At 50.6% G+C, this 18,210-nt stretch overlaps 1 protein-coding gene across 4 annotated transcripts in view; it reads left to right on the plus strand.

Annotated features, from left to right (window-relative positions):
* GFPT1 (glutamine--fructose-6-phosphate transaminase 1) overlaps positions 1-9,116 on the plus strand; it is a 40,483-nt gene extending 31,367 nt beyond the window's left edge. For all 4 annotated transcript variants that reach the window (XM_056362951.1, XM_056362953.1, XM_056362952.1 and 1 more), the window contains 6 exons: positions 164-321; positions 2,189-2,303; positions 2,660-2,787; positions 3,542-3,709; positions 4,028-4,189; positions 4,828-9,116. In XM_056362951.1, the coding sequence (XP_056218926.1) occupies positions 164-321; positions 2,189-2,303; positions 2,660-2,787; positions 3,542-3,709; positions 4,028-4,189; positions 4,828-4,872 (776 nt within the window). In that variant the 3' untranslated portion in view covers positions 4,873-9,116. The remainder of the gene's footprint in view (positions 1-163; positions 322-2,188; positions 2,304-2,659; positions 2,788-3,541; positions 3,710-4,027; positions 4,190-4,827) is intronic.
* The last annotated feature ends 9,094 nt before the right edge of the window (positions 9,117-18,210 follow it).

An 18,210-nucleotide genomic window follows, 5' to 3' on the forward strand; every position in this document is an offset into this window, starting at 1 on the left:
CTACTAACTCCTTTTGACTTGCAAAGGCAAACCTCTTAAGATTCTATTTGGGAAATCCACTGCAATTTTACGTTTTAAAATTTTACAATTGTCAATTCCGGCTTCTGCAGTGACAGCGGTAACCGATGCTCAACTGCAGCGTTGTCAATCCCTGTCTTCTCAGGTGAGACAGCAGATACTTTGATGGGTCTTCGGTACTGCAAGGAGAGGGGAGCCTTAACCGTCGGAATAACCAACACGGTCGGCAGCTCCATATCACGGGAGACGGACTGTGGCGTCCACATCAATGCTGGGCCAGAGATCGGGGTGGCCAGTACCAAGGTGAGTCACGAGTTCATGGACTTCACTGACGACGTTATTGTTACTGAAACTCCTCCTGGAGGTGCTGGCTGCAGCGGGTCCTCTGCTGAGTGCTCCCTGTTCCCCTTTGACCGGTTGCTGTTGATGATTGTGGAGTTAATGAGACCATGTGCCCAGCAACACTTAATTTTCTTGTATCTTGCAAAGGGGTGGTTTTTTTGTTGTGTTTTTTTTTTCTTTTGAAAATAAATATTATAAGGAAGCAATATTAGACATTGAATACAAAGGGTTCTCGGAGGGAAGAATCCCCTAAGAGGCAAGAATTTTCTCCCCTTTGCCATCATTTATTTTGAGGTGCAGGGTCCATTTAAACTAAGATGAAAAAGGAAATTAAAGGGCAAGATTATGGGAACTTTGACCATACGTAACTGCCCTTGATGGCACTGCTTTACTAGAGAAAGTGTGTTGTTAAAACTACACTTCCAGCAAATGGGGGAACGGTCTTTTACAGAAGGCCAGTATTTATGTCCACCTAACAATTATTCCGTGGCTGATGCGTCTGGCTACGTGTGATACAGTATAAAATAACTTGCTTTGCTGCATTTCATTTTGATGAAGTGCTTCTGCATGGTGAAATCTGCTTTGATTTAGTTATATTTAGAGGCGAGATGATGTCAATCTGTTACATAAATTCAGCCAAAACCCACATTTGAGTTTAATAGTTCATTGGGGAATTTGATCATGGAAAATTCTTGAGTCTCTTACAAGAAGCTCTTGAACGAGTTGTTTGTCCCCGGGTTGTTTTCACATAGCCAACGTTACAGTTTGCAGATAACTGCAAAATGGCATTTTCTCTCTGGTGATGTGGGGAGTTACATGAGTTGTGCATATATGAAATACAAACCTGGAAAGATTCTGCCCTAGGGTTGTCCAGAACTTTGCTTGGAGAGCGTGGGACAGACAGCCTCTATGCTGGTAGCGTGACCGCTGGGTGCTGTTTCTTTTGGTGCAGTTGAAGGTTACAGAATTAAAGTAGATCACATTCCATATCGAACTCTGCTAGTCAGCAGAACTGAAGCTTTCCTAGATTCCTTCAGAGCTATTAAGATCTTCTGCAGTGTAGATAGCCGCGGGAAAGTTTGTTTGATCGTTGCTTAGGAAGGGACAGAAATACCACGGACCTTCATCTTCCTTCTAAGCAACTTCAGTCCCCGGCTGGACCACAGACCATTTCGTAACGTGCCTCACGTGTTTTGGGGAATAAAATTGCCTTAACTTGAGCACTGATTTCATTTGCCTGTGCAGGTGACTTTTCCCCGAGGTCAGTGACTTGTGTCACTCTGGCCTTTTGGAGAAATATGGAGCCTTACAAGGTGAAGGGTTCAGAATCTGTTCTGAAAGAAGGGGGTGGCGAATCAGTTACCTTCTCAGCTGCCTTTGTGCTCCTCACATGGGTCCAGACAAATGCCAGCTGGCTGTCCTGGCCCAGCGTTAGTGGTGGGCTTCCACCCCACGTCGCCGCTCAGCAGGTCCCTCCGTCTTCGGTGTTTTCAGCGTTTACTTGCAGTGAGGAAGGACGCAGGTATGGTCACAAACCAGGATCTAATAGTTGCCAGGGCTTCTCGGAAATACTTCGTTTTACTTGTGTCTTAATCGCTAGGAGTCAAGGAGATCGTGCCCTTGCACGCCTCCGTCTGAGAGCTGCTCAGATGGGGTTTCCCCTGTGAATTTCATCTTCATCTTTGCTAATTAACTGGAGTGAAAGCTGCCGTTTGGTATCGTGCTCAGCGTAACGTCAGCAGCTGGTCTAAGGATTCTATGTCGTAGGTGGCCACTGTTTTGTTACTGTCGTAACGACGCGCGTTCTCTCGCTCTCTTCCCCCACAAGGCCTATACCAGCCAGTTTGTCTCTTTGGTGATGTTTGCCCTGATGATGTGCGATGACAGAATTTCGATGCAGGAGAGGCGCAAGGAAATCATGCGTGGTCTAAAGGGACTGCCAGGTGGGAAACCGCCGCGTTTATCGCGTCTCCCAAAGTGAAACTCAGTAGCACAGATGAACTTCAGCAATGCCTGGGGCTTGCTTTGAAAGACCGAGGGGATCAGATACGCGCAACGTGGCAATTAGCAATAACTTCCACCACTGCGTCCTCTCTAATATGTTCATATATATAATATGAATATTTCCGCGATAATATATATAATAAATAATACTGTGAAATCAGACTATTATAACACCGAGTCCAGTGTTTATTATGCAAATCACTGCTGTCTGTGTGTATGAAGTATAAAGAGCGTGTATAGTTTGAGAGGCACAGGCGTATAAGCACACACAATGAATTCTTCTCTTTCCTTCTAGACTTAATTAAAGAAGTGCTGAGTATGGATGATGAGATCCAGAAGCTAGCCACAGAGCTATACCATCAGAAGTCTGTTCTCATCATGGGACGTGGCTACCATTATGCTACATGTCTTGAGGGAGCTTTGGTAAGAGATTTCTTTTGTTTAAAGCTGGTTCAAGCGCACTTAGCTATGGACCTCAGATTTCCGCGCAGGAAACAACACTGGCTACAAGTTGTTGTAAAAGCAGCTAACGGTTATGGCATGTTGGCTGACGTATGGGGTCGGAGAGCTAAAACTCGCCGTGATGCCACTGAGGTGGCCACGTAAAGATACTGTCACGCAACAGCCACAGGCTACCGTGGGCTGAAAGGGTGTGCCTTCTGCATTCACATTGGGAATGCTTTACTGTGACAGACTGGGCACCCTAATAAAATCCGTCCTTTGAACTGTTGGGGTGGCATTTCCAGGCATGCTGAGCATCCAAAACTGAGCACGTACTTCCTAAAACCATATATTGCAGTTCTTATGTTTGAGGAGATTCCTGTTGTTTTAAGAGCCGTCGCCCGCTGACATGCAAACGCAGCTTTTTGCATTTGCCTGCCCAGTTCGAGGCTGTGATGACAGATATGTTGGCCGGCACAAATCATACGGCCCCTGGTGGGATTGGTGTTAGAGCTGTAAGCGGTGATGGCTTGCAAGCGGCTCAGCCCAGATGCGCTACTTTGTTCCGGGTTTTCAGGCTGGCGTGTCTGCACGTCGGGTCTGAGGGGAGCCAGAACACGCTTTCAAAGAAAGTGGGAGAAGCCACAGCGATTGTTAAAAAAACTCCAGACAGTATTGCCCGGAGCTTGATGAATGATTTTTTTTTTTTTTTTTTTTTTTTTTTTTTCCTATCTAGAAAATCAAAGAAATTACCTACATGCACTCTGAAGGGATATTGGCAGGTGAGCTGAAGCATGGTCCTCTCGCGTTGGTGGACAAACTCATGCCTGTTATCATGATCATCATGAGAGACCACACGTACGCCAAGTGCCAGAACGCCCTCCAGCAGGTCATTGCACGGCAGGTAAGCACCTGTAAAAGTTTACAGCGCATCAGAAACGTTGCTTTTAATACACAAGCACTTTACAGGGCACCCAAACTGTTTGCTTTATTGTCGCTGCCTGAAATGTGAATTCAGTAAATGTTCTGGGCATTTCAAGCGGAATTTTTGCAGCAGGTTGCAGAGACCCAGTGTGGTTTGTTTGCCCCTTAAAATATGCTACAGGGATGCCCAGCTGTTTTTATTCTAAACTCGGTAAAAAGTTCTTACTGATGCTCATGAATGGAAGTGAGAGAAGGATCTTCCCGACCTGGTTTTCTTCAACGTTTCCCTTTGTTGCAGGGGCGACCTGTTGTGATTTGTGATAAGGAAGACATCGAGACAATTAAAAACAATAAAAGAACGATCAAAGTTCCCCATTCAGTGGACTGTCTGCAGGGGATCCTGAGCGTTATCCCACTTCAGCTTCTGGCGTTCCACCTCGCGGTGCTCCGAGGATACGATGTAAGTACCGCCTGCCTTCCCTGCCTTCCCTTCTGCGCTCGTGCTCGCTGCCCGCAGGTCTGGAGGAGATGCGTTGGGTGCTGTTGGGAGACTGTGGGTTTGTCTGTGGAGCTGCTGGAGCTAGTGGAACGCCCAGTTAAATGGCAGAGCTGGCCGTGACAGAAGCTTGAACAAAACTGGAAGGCGGTCTAGTACACCTGGCAGAGTCTTGCGCGGTTTGGGTCCGGACACATGTCTGTTTTCTGGCATGAGCGCACAGTTTCGGGGCGGCTGGTAGGAGGCTAAGAGGAAGGTAACAATCCACAGAAGGATGTTTGACAAAGAAACAGAGTCTGTTGGCGTTAGGCATTTGATCTTAATACAGACACTGGCCTCTGCCGTTTATCACAGTGACTTTTTATCCTTTGAGCACTGTAACAGCGCAGACTAAAAGGACTAACTCACTTCTCGACAGAGGAGTCGTAGCGGTTAGGTTTACGGACATTTTCTGCACCGGTTGCCCTAAGTTAACGTGAAAATATGTTCGGTCATTTTCAGTTTAAACGCAGAACGAACGTTCCACACGTGACAAAGTTATACACAAACAAAGAAAGTGTGTAAATACTCACAAGCATGTTCTTTCTCCTCCCTCTCTGCAGGTTGATTTTCCAAGAAATCTGGCCAAGTCCGTAACTGTAGAGTGAAAGATCATCTGAATCATAGGGGCAAAGGGGAAATAAATGAAAGACTTTTTTTGGTACCAAAATAACTTGATTTTAAAGTCCCCTAGGTAAATCTTATTTTGGTAAATCATTGTTTGTGTATAAGATCACCATAATTCCATTACATTAGTGATTGTCAAATTGATTCCACATGCTATGCCAATAGCTTTGGGGTTTTTTGAACAATAGACCTCCATGAAAGATGTTAAATGGTTTTCTTTAAGGATTACTGAGTCTTCTAGGTAAGGGGCCCTCCACTTTCAGATAACGTCATTGTTTCTTATCCAGTGTGGCTCATTCCAATTGTTGATGAGAACCCATTGAATGAATGACCTGTCATGCTCTCAGGCAGTGAAGCAGGACACTAGAACATGCAACTGGAACAAGAGCTGTTACCGCCATGCTTGTGCAGATAGTATTTTAGGAAACAAGCATTTGGGGTAAATTTCTGCCTCATGTACAAAAGGGAATTCAACTGACCTGTCACAACCTCCTAAATTTTAGGCACGTGGTAAATGTGCTGAGAAAATTAATGTTGCTTCAGAAGGATTTTATCTATGCCAAATACCCAGCAAGTGACAATCTCGTAGACTCGGTGGGCCACAGCGCGCTGTGTAACGCCAGTGTATGCCTGTAGTTGTGCCCGTGAAGACAGTGGAACTCGCGCCTTCGAGTGTAAATGGAAGCAGTGGCTGACTCGGGACGGATGCTTACCAAAGTGGGGGAAAAGAGGAATATGGGCAGTGCTCCGTTGGTGCTGGTGTTTTATTGTTGCTGTTGTTTTTGTTTTTTTTTTTAAAAAAGTAGAAGCCTTCCTGTGTTGAGGATTTTTTTCCCCTTGAACTGAGCACTGTGGTACTATGAACACACCCTAGGGAACCAGCTTTATGCTGCTGCAGGTCACTTACTAGTCTGAATGCGCAGAAGAAAGTTCCGACCTTGCACCTCCCCGGCAGAGAGACGGCCCTGGAGCTCCCTTTCCGAGGCTTGCTGTGTTAGCCAAAGCCCCTTAGTGGAAGCGAGGGTTCTGGTTTATTTAGGAGCAGTTCATGTGTGACTCGTGTCAAATCCAGCCGGTTTAAAATTGGAGGGGACAAAAAAGATGACAGACGCAACAGAGATAGATACCTTGGTAATAGTTTTGTAGCAGGCTTGCAGAGAACCAGAAGTTACACAGAACATGCACCTTCAAGACTTAACGCTGACTGTTTCAAAGCCATTAACGGGCAGTTGGCTATGTATTTCCTAATGCAAAAAGGTGAATTTCCTACCAGCTTGATGGGTTTTGAATTCGCTTTACACACGCACCATCAAAAGAAAAACCCACCCCGAGGTGTAAAGCAACGCTTGCCCCATGCTGGTGTGGGGGCTGCCTGCCGAGCCTCGTCCTCCCTGTGCAGGACCACGGTCGCAGAGCAGCGGCCGTCCCGGTGGCTCGCAGCAGCAGTCCCGGTGGCTCGCAGCAGCAGTCCCGGTGGCTCGCAGCAGCAGTCCCGGTGGCTCGCAGCAGCAGTCCCGGTGGCTCGGACAGCGGGAGATGGCTGCCGAGCCCGAGGGTTCCCAGCGGCTGGGGCAGCTCTGCTTTGTGTGAAAGGGCAGCGACTCAATTCGGTATCAGCTCAAGGCGTAGTTTTATTATGAGGATGAAATGCTGCGTGCCTGGAGACAGACAGCTTCTCAAACCAGATAGGTGTGTATTAATTAGCACTGTATTCAGACTATTAATTTAAGACCACATTGTGCTGCCAGTGTCTGTTTGAGAACAAAGCAGCAAATAGCGCGTTTTATTTATGCAGCATTCGCTTATGAGACACTGACTCCTAACAGTTACGTGCCTCTGCCTAAACGTGACCAGTAGACTTCCATGCTTCATCTGAAGGTGATGCTTGTCCTTAAGGAAAAAACAACGCATGTTCAGTGCTAATGCTTTGAAGACAGTTGTTGTTCCTCCTCCTCTTCCTCCTCCTCCTCTTTCCCCCACTGAGCTGGCTTAAGAGAAACTGTGCAAACCTTTCACGTGGGGAACTGGAGCTGAGGCAGTTTCCCCCCAGCACAAGGACACGAGGACTTGCAGTATCGCATCCTGTGCTCTCGTCAGCATGGGAGCTCGTGTGAAAGTAGCCCGCAAGAGAATTATTTTGAGAGCTTTTTCTCCTATTCTGCTCAGAAGAAAAGCAGCAAGCATTGCTTTTATCTAGCCGTGTACAGATGATTGTCCGCTAGCTTACCAAGTCTCCTAGCAAACAGGATAGTAGACATCCTTGTTGAAATACAAGTCGCTATTCAGTAGGAGTTCGATAATGCAGGCTGTTAAATATTTATGAAAGTACGTTGCATACAAAGAGGACCAAAGAACAGGAGCCTGTTAGAGATGTAAGTCTGACGCTCTCACGTTGGGTGTAACTGTACAGATATTGCCGAGCTATTTGTTTTGTGCTGTGATAGACGAATCCTTATTCTTTGTAACTTAAGGCATTAAGACTCGTGACAGATTCTTCATGGTCAGAAGTAAGGTAGTACTCACCCCCCGCATTCTGCGAGTCGCCAGCAAACTGCCTGACGTGTATAAAACTCTGCCTGCCAAAACAGAGGTTTAGCCGCTACTTGCAACTGGGCTGTCGGACATTGTAATGCTTGATATCAAAGAATGCTGTGGAGCACACTTGCTCTGAAGAATTTCTCTGATGAGCATGGTAGGGAATCTGTTCAGCATCTCATTGTTGTTAATTGCCATGCCTATGTGAAGTGAGAATGTATAAAGGACTTTTCTTAGCTTTCCTTACCTCATTTTTGTCTAGATGTGTTGCATTTCTATGAAAAGATGATGTTTCTCTTTTTCCTTAGAAAACGTTTAGAATGTCTTGTGATATTTATTAACAGCCAGTCAGTCTTCTGCTCTCCAAAATGAATGTTTTGCTTACTGAGCCAGTAAAATTCCCTCCCTCCTAATTGAGGTGTTCAAAAATTCAGTAGCCCTGTCACTAAAATTGAGCCACAGGTAAATACAGATAACAGCCTTTGCCCTTTGGAGTAGCAGCTGCCAATTACTGCATACTTTTCTCAGAATTTATTTTAAGTAACTGTTTTCCTCATCTATGTCTGCAGAGGCTTAAAGGGAAGCACGTGCCCATAGGTCTTAGGGTTTGTTAATTACCAAAGACCAGAAAACTTCCAGCTCGGCGCAGGTTGTTTCTGCCCAGCAGATCTCAGACAAATTCCACGCCGCTAGTGAGGTTATTCCACACACAACAGAAAATTCAGTTGTATGGGGGGTAGACTTGTCAGAAAGGGTTTCCTTCGTCGCCGTGCTGAAGGAACAGGCTATAGACAGATCTTCCTGGAGTTTGTCAGATGAGCAAGTGCCGTGTGGGTGCATATTCTGTTAAGAGCCCAGAACAGTCTTTGGGCAGCCCTCTCCTTGCAAGGTGCAACACCTCCGTTCCAGCACGGCCGTTCGGAGCTGAAGGTAGCCACGTACCGCTCTCACGGGGATGCCAGTCTGGCAGAAGGCTGCCTTGACACCCACGCTTGTGAAGCCTCAACCCCTCTGTACTGAAAGGGCTTCACGCGGACCGTTCCCGAGTCAAGAGGGAGGGAGCTCGTGGAGGTGACCCGTAGTCCTGCTCGGTTAGGAGCCTTAAGCCCAGCCTGGAGATGCTGGGTCTGGCTGAGCTGCAGCCCGAGAGAGCTGAAGGCGTGAGGAACACCAACACCTCCGTGCAAAGTTTGGCTTCTCTCCTCTCTGGCTGCTGCTCGTAGTGCCTGGTGGCAGCGTGGCAGGTGGAGGGAGCACTGAAATTCAGCACCTGAGGTAGCACGTCAGTGTTTAGCTGTGGCTAATTTTAGATCCTACCTGAATGTACCAAACTTGCCTCAAAGCACAGAGTCCCTCCTCTACGTCAGAAACGGGAAGAAGAAGAAACAAAGAAGCGTTTGGTTTGAATTAAAGGAAAGAAAACTATTTGCCTTCGATTCAGTTTATGTAAATAGACATTTGAAGTGGCAAATTCCACCATTTCTTCCCTTCTAGATCCGTTTGCCTCTGCCTGTACATACCCAGCTGGCTTGGTTGGTGGGGACCAGTCTGTATCTTGTTTCCTGTTGTGTGCTGTATGCAGAAGATGTCTTTCTTTTGTCTGTAGTGTTTTATAATTTGGGTTTTGTCCTTTTGCTTACTTTTTGTATCTCACCCTTTGAATAAAATCAAGTGCCCTACATTAAACAAACGGAATTACTGGTCTTTAGTTAAATCTATTTAAAAATAGGTAACCCCCATGAAAGTTCAGGGCAGGACGTACAAAGCAGGAAGACACAGGGTTTAACTCGCCTCCCTCCCAACCGCCCAGGCTTTTTTCTCTTTTTGTGTGTGAGATAGAGAACATACTCCAAATTCCCTTTCCGAAGAAAGCCCATAAAGTACCCCCAGGGTGGAGCAGTCGGGATTACCGCCTGTACCTTAATTCTCATTTAACTATCGCTAGGTGAGACAGAATTGCAGTCAGCGTGGCCTGTGCTTAGTGACTGTTACATGGGTTCCTCAACTTCTGGAACTCGACGTTTCTTTTTCAAGAAAGAAACCTGTTTGGGTAACGCAGACGGGCTGTGGTGCAAGCCCCGGACTACGGCACCGATGCTGTGATATTGCAATTAAGTGCACATTCTTGTGAGACAGCAGCTGGGGGCTTGGAGATTGTTCACGTCGGGAAAAAAAGCCTGGATAACGCTGTAAGCGAAACCCGCAATGACAAAAAGACTGTCTGAAATTCCACCTCTCCTCCAGTCGGAGCCATTCATGGATTAATTTCCCCAGGGAACCTTCACCTCTCCAGGGGAACAAGGATCAAACACAATCCTTTATTTTCCTAGATAAAGCGAGCGGTGTGGGCTTGCTCTTCTCACAGATACCTTTCCTACACCAGGACTGAAAGGTCACGAGGCTGCTCTTTAAGGCTTATTGCCTCGGAACAATGCACGTACGTCCTTAGAATCACAGTAGAAGGTCCCTACGCAGCAGTTGGGAGCAAGACTGTCCCCTTCTGCTCACTCCGATCTGCAAAAATAAGCGGCAGTTCTAGCTTGTGTCATCAGGAAATAAAGTTGTAAAGAAAAACGGAGCGAAATGCTCTGCGCTGCAGGCTTTCGTTGTCAGAGCTGCAGGACACTAACGGAGCAGGGGATCCTGCAGCCGAGCGGCGCGGGAAGCCGGCTGTGTGCAGGACCTTCCCGCAGCGCCTCCGGGGCTCTGCTGCCCTTGGCACGAGACACCCTGCACTCGGGGTCCTTGACCACACCGCGGGTACTACGCTGAGAAGCGAGAGCTGTAGCGTAACGGGTAGCTACGAGACGCTGCCAGCGCTCTCCTTGGCTCGTTTCTCCGTCTGGGCCACCGACAAATACAAATCCAGGGTCCTCAGCAAGTCGGTCCCAAGCTCGAGTTGCAAGAAAGACTTTTCCTTGAATCCCAATGGGGCTGAAAGCAGCAAGACAAGGGGCAAAGGACCTGTGGGCACGTTGCACGGAAACTCTTCAGTCGGTGTGAAGTTCATCTAATACAATATGACATCTGAAGAGAAACGCGCTCCCGGAAGCTGAGATTTACAGAAGGGCATAAGCTTTTGGTTTGAATGAATTACAATAGATTGCCGGCTGCACGGCGCTCCTGGGCCCCTCTGGAGCAACCTGCTGCCAGACATTGACCCCCTGCACGCTCCCACCACCCGTGGGGCTCCAGCACAGCTTCAGGGCTGAGCCACAGGCTGCAGACTGCACACCTTCGTGCACGTTTCTTTACCTAGATTTACCTTTTCTGCTATAAATCCGCGCCCACCCTTTACTTGCAGGAGTACGGAGCATAGCTGAGCCCCTGGGGAGGTGTTTATTCAGCACCTCGCTCTCCTCTTGCTCCCTGGTTGACTTTCCACCCCTGCAGAGCACCCCCGTAGCCCTGTACGACAGCCGCTCTCACGTAGAACACCCAGGTAGCACCTGGGCTCAGGGAAATGCCGCCTGCCCCCCCAACAAACCCCGTTCTCAGGTCAGTGGAATATGCTCAGTGGGCAAGCAGCAGCCCATAGGGTGGGCTGTGGGGGGCTGCTGCCCCAGACCCCCGCTGGATACGGACAAGTTTGGAAAGAAAACAATACGCAGCAGCATTTTTGCTGGACGTAGGAGAACAAGGAGGGGATGGTACCAGGATGCTCTTCCACCACAACACCGACTGGCAGCGGAGCCAGCCCTACAGGTCAGCCCCATCCACAGCCCAGGGCAGGCGCTCCGTGGTTTGGGAAAAGCGACCATTCCTCACACCACCTCAGGAAGTGCCAAAAGCCATTTTCCAATTTTTTCCCCCTAAGCAAGCAGCCAGCCACGCTCATCACAACGGTGTGAAGGTTCACACACAGTGAAGGAACTACCTCTCCTTTGTACGGAGACCCGCAGCAGAGCGTGCAGCGTGTTGAGGGCAGCGCACCGTTACCGGGCAGACAGCCCGACCTGCTGAGCTTGTGGGTCCTGAGCAGGATCCTGGTGGTCCCGCCAGCCCCACAGCATCACCGAGCCGTGCCACAGCAGCACCTCTTGGTGTTCAGAGCATTAACAAGGAGGATTTAAGGGCCTTAGTCTGAGTGGCAGCTGATGGGATTGCATGGGAAACATTAAAAAACGCCGTATGGGGGTGGAAGTTCCCCTCGATGGGGCATCCTGGGCAGTTCCACTGTTGAGTAGCTGCCGTCCCCACCACCCACACACCCTCTTTGCTGGGCTGCTCATCCAGCGTCTCCTTGCTGCTATTACACCTACTTGTGTCTTGCCACATTTCCAGCTCCTGCAGCTGGGAAGGTCCAACAAGCAGCACGCTGCAACGGCCCGGCTTCACCTCCCATCTCGGCTACAACTCCCAGTGCAACATCTGCCCCCCAGGCCACCCCACCCTGCCCTTCAGAGGACTAACAGCACCCAGGAGCCCACGGCGCCCTGCACAGCCTGCTGCGTTTCATTTACAGGCAGGAGACCATCCCTGGCCTTTCCCAAAGCGGTGAGAAGGCAAGGATCGTTCCCGACCATCGGAGGCACAGCCGGTGCTTGCACTTGGACAGTCAGGCTCTCCAGCACCAGCTCAGACATAAAAGTGGGTTTCTGAAGTACTACAAGCCTGACCCAAAAGCTGCCCCGTGTGCCTCAAACGAGGCTATTTCTGACCTATTTCTATGCGTTTATCAGCCGATCGGAATACATTGCAGGCATTTGAAAAAACAAAGGAGATGGGAAAAAAAGCAAGCTGACTTGCCAAGATGGTCTGCTCAGTGCTGAAGAGGTTACCCAGCCTAAGAGAAAAATCAGACCCACAAATCAGACATGACGGGACTCCTTCCCCCTTCCTCAGTCTCATTCTTTATTGTTTAGGTCAAATAAAATATGTTCCCATGGTCCTTACAAATTCCTATGGAAACAAGTTTAAACAAACAAGCCGCTGGCCTGTGTCTGGACCACGAGCAGCAGCGTTACGGTAACACGGGATCCTCGAGGCGGCGGCGAGCCCAGACACTCTGGAGACGCTCACAGCACCACCGGCTCCGAGCGAAGGGCCACTTGGGCTCCCAAGGGCTCCCGTGCATCGGGAGAGCCGCTCGGACTGCGGGTGGGATGGGGGGCAGCGTGGGGGCCGGCCAGCTCCTTCTGAGCAGCAGGAGGGCACCCGGAGACCTCATTAGGACCTCACTATACCCTGTGCCTCGGCCGTCCCAAAGCGATGCTGCAGCTCCTGCCAAGAGGAGCAGCTGGCAAACCTGCCTGGAACGCAGCTCAAACTTCCCCGCTCGCTCCTCTCATTTGTGCCTCTGCCCAGAATTAACTCGCGCTGGACGAGCGCGCGTGGGCAGGGTCAGGGGCCGCACAGGCGCATCCCGGCTGGAGCAGGGATCTGCATCCCTGGCAGAGTGGGGCAGGGGGCACGGAGGCTGCGGAGGGTGGCGTGCTCCACTCTCCGCTTCGGCGGCACCACACGCGCCAGCAAGTCATCGCTGGGAAGGAGACGCTGCCTCCCCTCCCTCCTGCTGCCATCGCCACTGGAACAAGCTCCTCGGGCCCACAGGCGGGTGCCTTCTGGCCCCTGGTCTGGGCAAGACCCCGCCTGCCCGCACGGGATGACTCATGCCGCATCGGCAAACCCCAGGGATGTGCCAGAGCTGGTTTCACCACCAAAGCCACCCTGCAGGACTATCGGCGTGTGGCTGCTGGCCCACCCGCCCTGGGAAAACCCAGCCTGGGCTGCAAAACCTCCTCTCCAGCGTGAGAGCAGGGCAAAAGCACTACCAGGACAGACAGAATGGCCCCTGTGGTCCCCGGTTGGACTGCTCTGCTCTCAGCTGCGGCGGGGACTCACATTCCTTCTTGCATTTTTTGCAGCATCTCCTAGCCTCAGGAAGACATGCTTTTCCAAGTTTTTTTCAGAAAACCTGCTGAAAACTCAAGTTCCCTTCTATCTAAACAGCCTCAACTAGTCCACCTTGAGAAAACTCATGCCCCATGCCAAGGTCACGTTCAAGGGGTGACCCCCCCCCTAATGTAACATCAAGCCTGTGCCGCCAGCCCTCGCCAGGTGGAATTTGAAGGGGATTTCAGAGTTGCATAAAGCTGGGAATTAACACACAGAAGAAGAACGGCTGAACCACACCACGAGGATCCAGGGCTTTCTGTGACCCAGTGAATGCGCATTACACCCCTTGCTGATCATGTTGCTAAAAACTGCCATCCTCATCCTCATCCTCCTCTCCATAGGTTGGACTTGAGCCTACAGAGGAGCCACGTCACCTCCCTTAGTATAACTGGCAGACGGCTTCCAGGAGGCGCTCATGGCAGGGCTTGAAGTGTAGGATGGATTCCTTGCCTCAAGGACTGTCCCTGCAGGACCACAGCCAAGTGAAGCAGGGGGCAAGGGGGTCTTTGGGCTGACATGAGCTGGCCCAGAAAGGCTCCTGCCTGCCAGCAGAGCAGCTGGGGTTAGGAAGGAATTTTTGCCCTGAGACTGTATGGACACAAAAGTTGGGATCAGCAGGGACTGAAGCCATCGGCTCCTCGCCCCCCTCCAGGTGCTGCCAGCCAGGAACAAGGACCTGTCACGGTCCCAAGCATCATCCCAGGCTTTGCTAGCTTAGCTTAGCTGAGAGGGGGCAGGGTGGGCTCCGGGAGCGCCTGCCAGCAGGGTCTCTCCTTGGTGAAGCCACAGGATGGTCGCCTCCTGAAAGGGGAAGGATGCAGAGGCTGGGGGCAATCGTCCCTCCTCCAGGTGCTGCTGGACCCAGGAAGGGACCCCTGTCCTTTCACTCTGAAGCTGGGTGTCAAGGTTATTCTTTAGTCACTAGATGCCACTTTGTGCAGCACAAGGTGCCACTGAAAGGAAGGCACAGCTCCCGGTGAGCCGGCGGGACAAAGCGAGCACTAAAACCTGCTCCCAAACCCGTTGCAGCTTAAAATCTGTCACATCTCTCCAAGAAGTGTTCCGTACCTCCAGACTTTACCCCTTCCGTTGGGGTTACCACGTGTCCAAGTGGTATCGTGGCCAATGCCTACATGGAAAAGCAATAAAGCAAGTAATTTATTTGTAGCTGTCTTCAATTTAACGCACCAGCTGGATGCGACCAGCTGGTTTGTAGCAGGCCAGCGCCCAGGGGGTTGTGGATAACTGGAGGTACACTGGTCCCAGCTCTAAGAAAAACTGTTCTTGAGTAGATGTGGGTGGTAGCTACTAGCATAGGGAAAAAAAAAAAAAAAAAAAAAGAGAACTGCAGTGAGATTTGGGCTTTAACACTGTGGAAACATCAGCAAATAAACACTTTTCTCATCAGTAGGAACAAGCAGGGAAACGTTCAGCTGGGACAAGGGCTCACCAGCCTGGGAATGCTGTGGTCTTTTTGACATGTTCTGCTTGTTTCAGTGACTATGGAAAGCGCTATATAAAGTCCTGTTCCAAAGGGAAATATGTGCCATTATTCTATGGCTGGAAAAAATAGAGGAAGAACTGCAGCTGCTCCTAAGACCACGTAGCCTATGTGGATGCTGCTTCCAAGAATGGAAACAGGTAGAAAAGCCCCAAGCGAGGGGTCCTGCGTGACCCACAGGCAGTTTCAAGCGGCACAGAGCCTGCAGCTCCCACTGCTGCTGATGCTGCTGGTACCTGCCCTCCCCCGGCGAGTCTGGGAGCTCCCACCCCGGATCTTGGTCCCTGCAGGGCCACGGCAGCCGAGACCAGACCAGTTTCAGTGCGGGACTTGAAGGAAATGACCCAGCCTCCGGCCTGCCCAGCATGTTTCGACAGTAACTGCATCTCAGTGTCCCAAAAATATGATTTCTGATTTCTGAACCCCCTAGGGCTGCACGGCTGTTTGCAAACTCCCGCCACCATGGTCTGATCCCAGAGGTGTGGAGGAGGTAGCATTAGCCTCCGTAGTCGTTAACAGATAGGCAAGAAAAAGAAGCGGAGCTACACTACATCACACGTCCCTTGAGAGCAAGGATTAACCCCCCCAGTCACGGCGAGTTTTTCTTTTTCCTGTAGCATCTCAGTTACAGTGAGTAATCCCGTCAAGTCTGGATCGTTATCCTGCAGGCACAAAGTCCTCCTTTGTTTAAGCCCAAAATTAACAGGGCAGAAAGCAGATACCCTTATCTCCGGGGTATTCAACCCCCACGCTCCTTTTCCCGCAGCTGACAGGGTGAAACGCGGGCTGCAGCGGTGCGTGCTCCCGGGTGCCGGCTCAGCACCCCTGACCAGCGGGTGTCGAGGCGCGGCCGCACCTCCCTGCGCCACCGGCTGCTCTTTTCACGGCTGCCTGTCCTTTTTGCAGGTGGACCGCATTGCCGCCTCCAGAGACTGAACGCCACCGCCACTTCGCCGCCCGTGTGAGCGACTCGCCTCCCGCACAGCTGTCCCAGAGCCTGGAGGAGAAGGATCGCGAGGGCTGAGCTGCAGGCAGCCAAACCCACGGCCCTGGGCAGCCACCTCCTCTGCCTGGAGCCCAGGGCCCTCCGCGGCCGCAACGAGCATCGCCCGGGTCCTGCCTGCGCTGCGCGGCACAGGCTGGCAGCCCCAGATTTGAGTGTTTTGCACTGAGTAAGGCATAGAAAAACCTCCTAGATAAGTGACACAGTCACAGATTACTCGCTGGTTGCATTTTGCACTGAAGTTCTTGCCTTGGTTTTAAACAATAAAAGTCTCCAAAGATTTCTTGCAAAGATTTTCAAGCAAATGCCTAAAGCAGAACATTCTACTTTCGAGATGCCAGTTTGTCTTTTCTTGGATGTTTTCTTCCTTTCTTGGCTTCTGCAGCCCAAGAAACAAAGCCAAGTTCACGACTCCCCCCTCCTTCCCCTTCTTTCCCTGTTCAATGACAGGTTTGGCAGCTTAAGCCTCTGTTGGTTTGACTTGAATTTCCAGCCCACATGCTGGCGTGGTGAGGATGCCTCTTCTATAGACAGAATGTCGAGGTTACACCTTTAGTTCTTGTGATGGTTTTGTCACAAAAGCCTGGCTGGACAGTCCTGCACCTCACTTCATATGTTTAACACACCAGTCCCACGCAGACAAGAACAGCTAGCCAAAAAAAATCCCAACATACCAACCCAAAACCTGCTGAAATGTCTATGGCAAGCTCCTGAGAGAGGAGGAAAACCATCACCTTCCGTATGATTAGATTAGAAAACTACAAAAACAGTACAAGACACCGAGGAGTGGTGGCTTGGTGTTAACACTGTGGGGCTGGGATGTTAAGAAACGCCTCTTGGCTGGCGGGGAGCGTTGCTTATGGTGAGCATCGTCACAGAGGCTGGGGACACAGCTAGGATGAAGGACACGTCTGACTTGCAGAGCCACAAGGCTCCCACTACTATAAACCCAGCAGGCTGTGAATTCCTGAAGGCATCAAGCCCCAAGCTGGCCAGAATAACCCCAGATCCCGCTTGGTCCCTGGCCACAGGTCAGAGATCATCACAACCTGGCAGTTACTACCGCAGAAACAACCAGGATTCACCCAGACTGCTCCACTGTGACAGTCACCAGCATCTGGCACGTGCGGTGCTCACCCGGACACCGCTCAGGACCGATACTCCTTTGCAAGCTCCGATAACACAGGTCTCGGTGAGGAAGCGAAGGAGGCGTCGGTGTGGGAGAAGGCAGCAGCTGAAGCTGGCTTATACAACTACAAGATTTCAAAGGCAGCAAGTCTGGGAGCCTTCCTTTGCCTCCCTCTGCTCGCAGGTTTTGGTTTTTTCTTTGGAGTGAAAGATCAAGCTTTTCTATTTTTAGCCACAATCCAAGATGCTCGGTCACCCCCTGGCACCAAAGCCTTGCCAGACCTGCCGTAACGCCAGGAGAGAGGTGGGTGGCACGGCGGTGCCCCAGGCTCTCCACAGGACGTGCCACCTGATGTCGGTGACATCAGCTTAACTGGAGTCCTCATTTTCAGCGAAGTGGAGAGCCCCCGGCCAGCTGCCAGTGCCCCAGCGCCAAGGCCAGCACCACCAGCTCTCTGGAGAGTACGGAACCCCCCTGGCACACGGGCTGCTATAAATCAGCCCTTATCCCAATTCAATCAATAACCTAGAATGTGTGTAGGGGTGGAAATAATCTAAAATACAACAAATAAGCACCGCAACATACTGCTTGTAATGTTTAAGGTAACCCGGGGCCATTCTGGCTGGCCTGAGCTAGGACCGTGCCTCCAGATCAAGGGCACATGATAAAAGACATGCAGACAAAGCTCACTCTTTAGCAGAGGGCAGCTTATTGCAAAGAGGAGGAAATATTAATTACAGCAGCGCTGCAGAGGTGAATCTGCTGAAGGCAGTGGGTGAGTTTTCTGCCTGACTCATAGTACTGATTTGCACAGGCTCCCAGCACAGATGCTGCAGGTCTGATGGAAGGCGCTGCAGTAACTGGGAAATCGTTCCAGCTGCTTCACCAGGCTGCGTAGGGGGGGATGCAGGACTGGGAGAGATCTCCAAGCCCAGGGCCACCATGCCACCTAATCCCACCCTCAAATCAAACACACCTACAGCAGGACGTACTGTCCTGCCTGGGCGCTGTTCCACCCCAGCCCTGGGATACCCTCACTTTTCCTGCCATCTGAACAAGAGCGTGGCTGCTGTTTGCCAGAACCACGCTTTAGGATAATAAAGGACAGTTGCGTGTATGTGAAAGTAAATTTGTCCTCTTCTCCTTGCTCTGCTTTCAAAAGCCTCACACGCAGGCCTAAATAAACAAGCTGAACTGCGCTCTGCATGCTTGCACCGGTTGCTGTCGCACGCGACGCTCGCTCAGACACCGCG

This window comes from Falco biarmicus, chromosome 18 (assembly GCF_023638135.1).
Source record: "Falco biarmicus isolate bFalBia1 chromosome 18, bFalBia1.pri, whole genome shotgun sequence".
In the NCBI taxonomy this organism is placed as follows: Eukaryota; Metazoa; Chordata; class Aves; order Falconiformes; family Falconidae; genus Falco; species Falco biarmicus.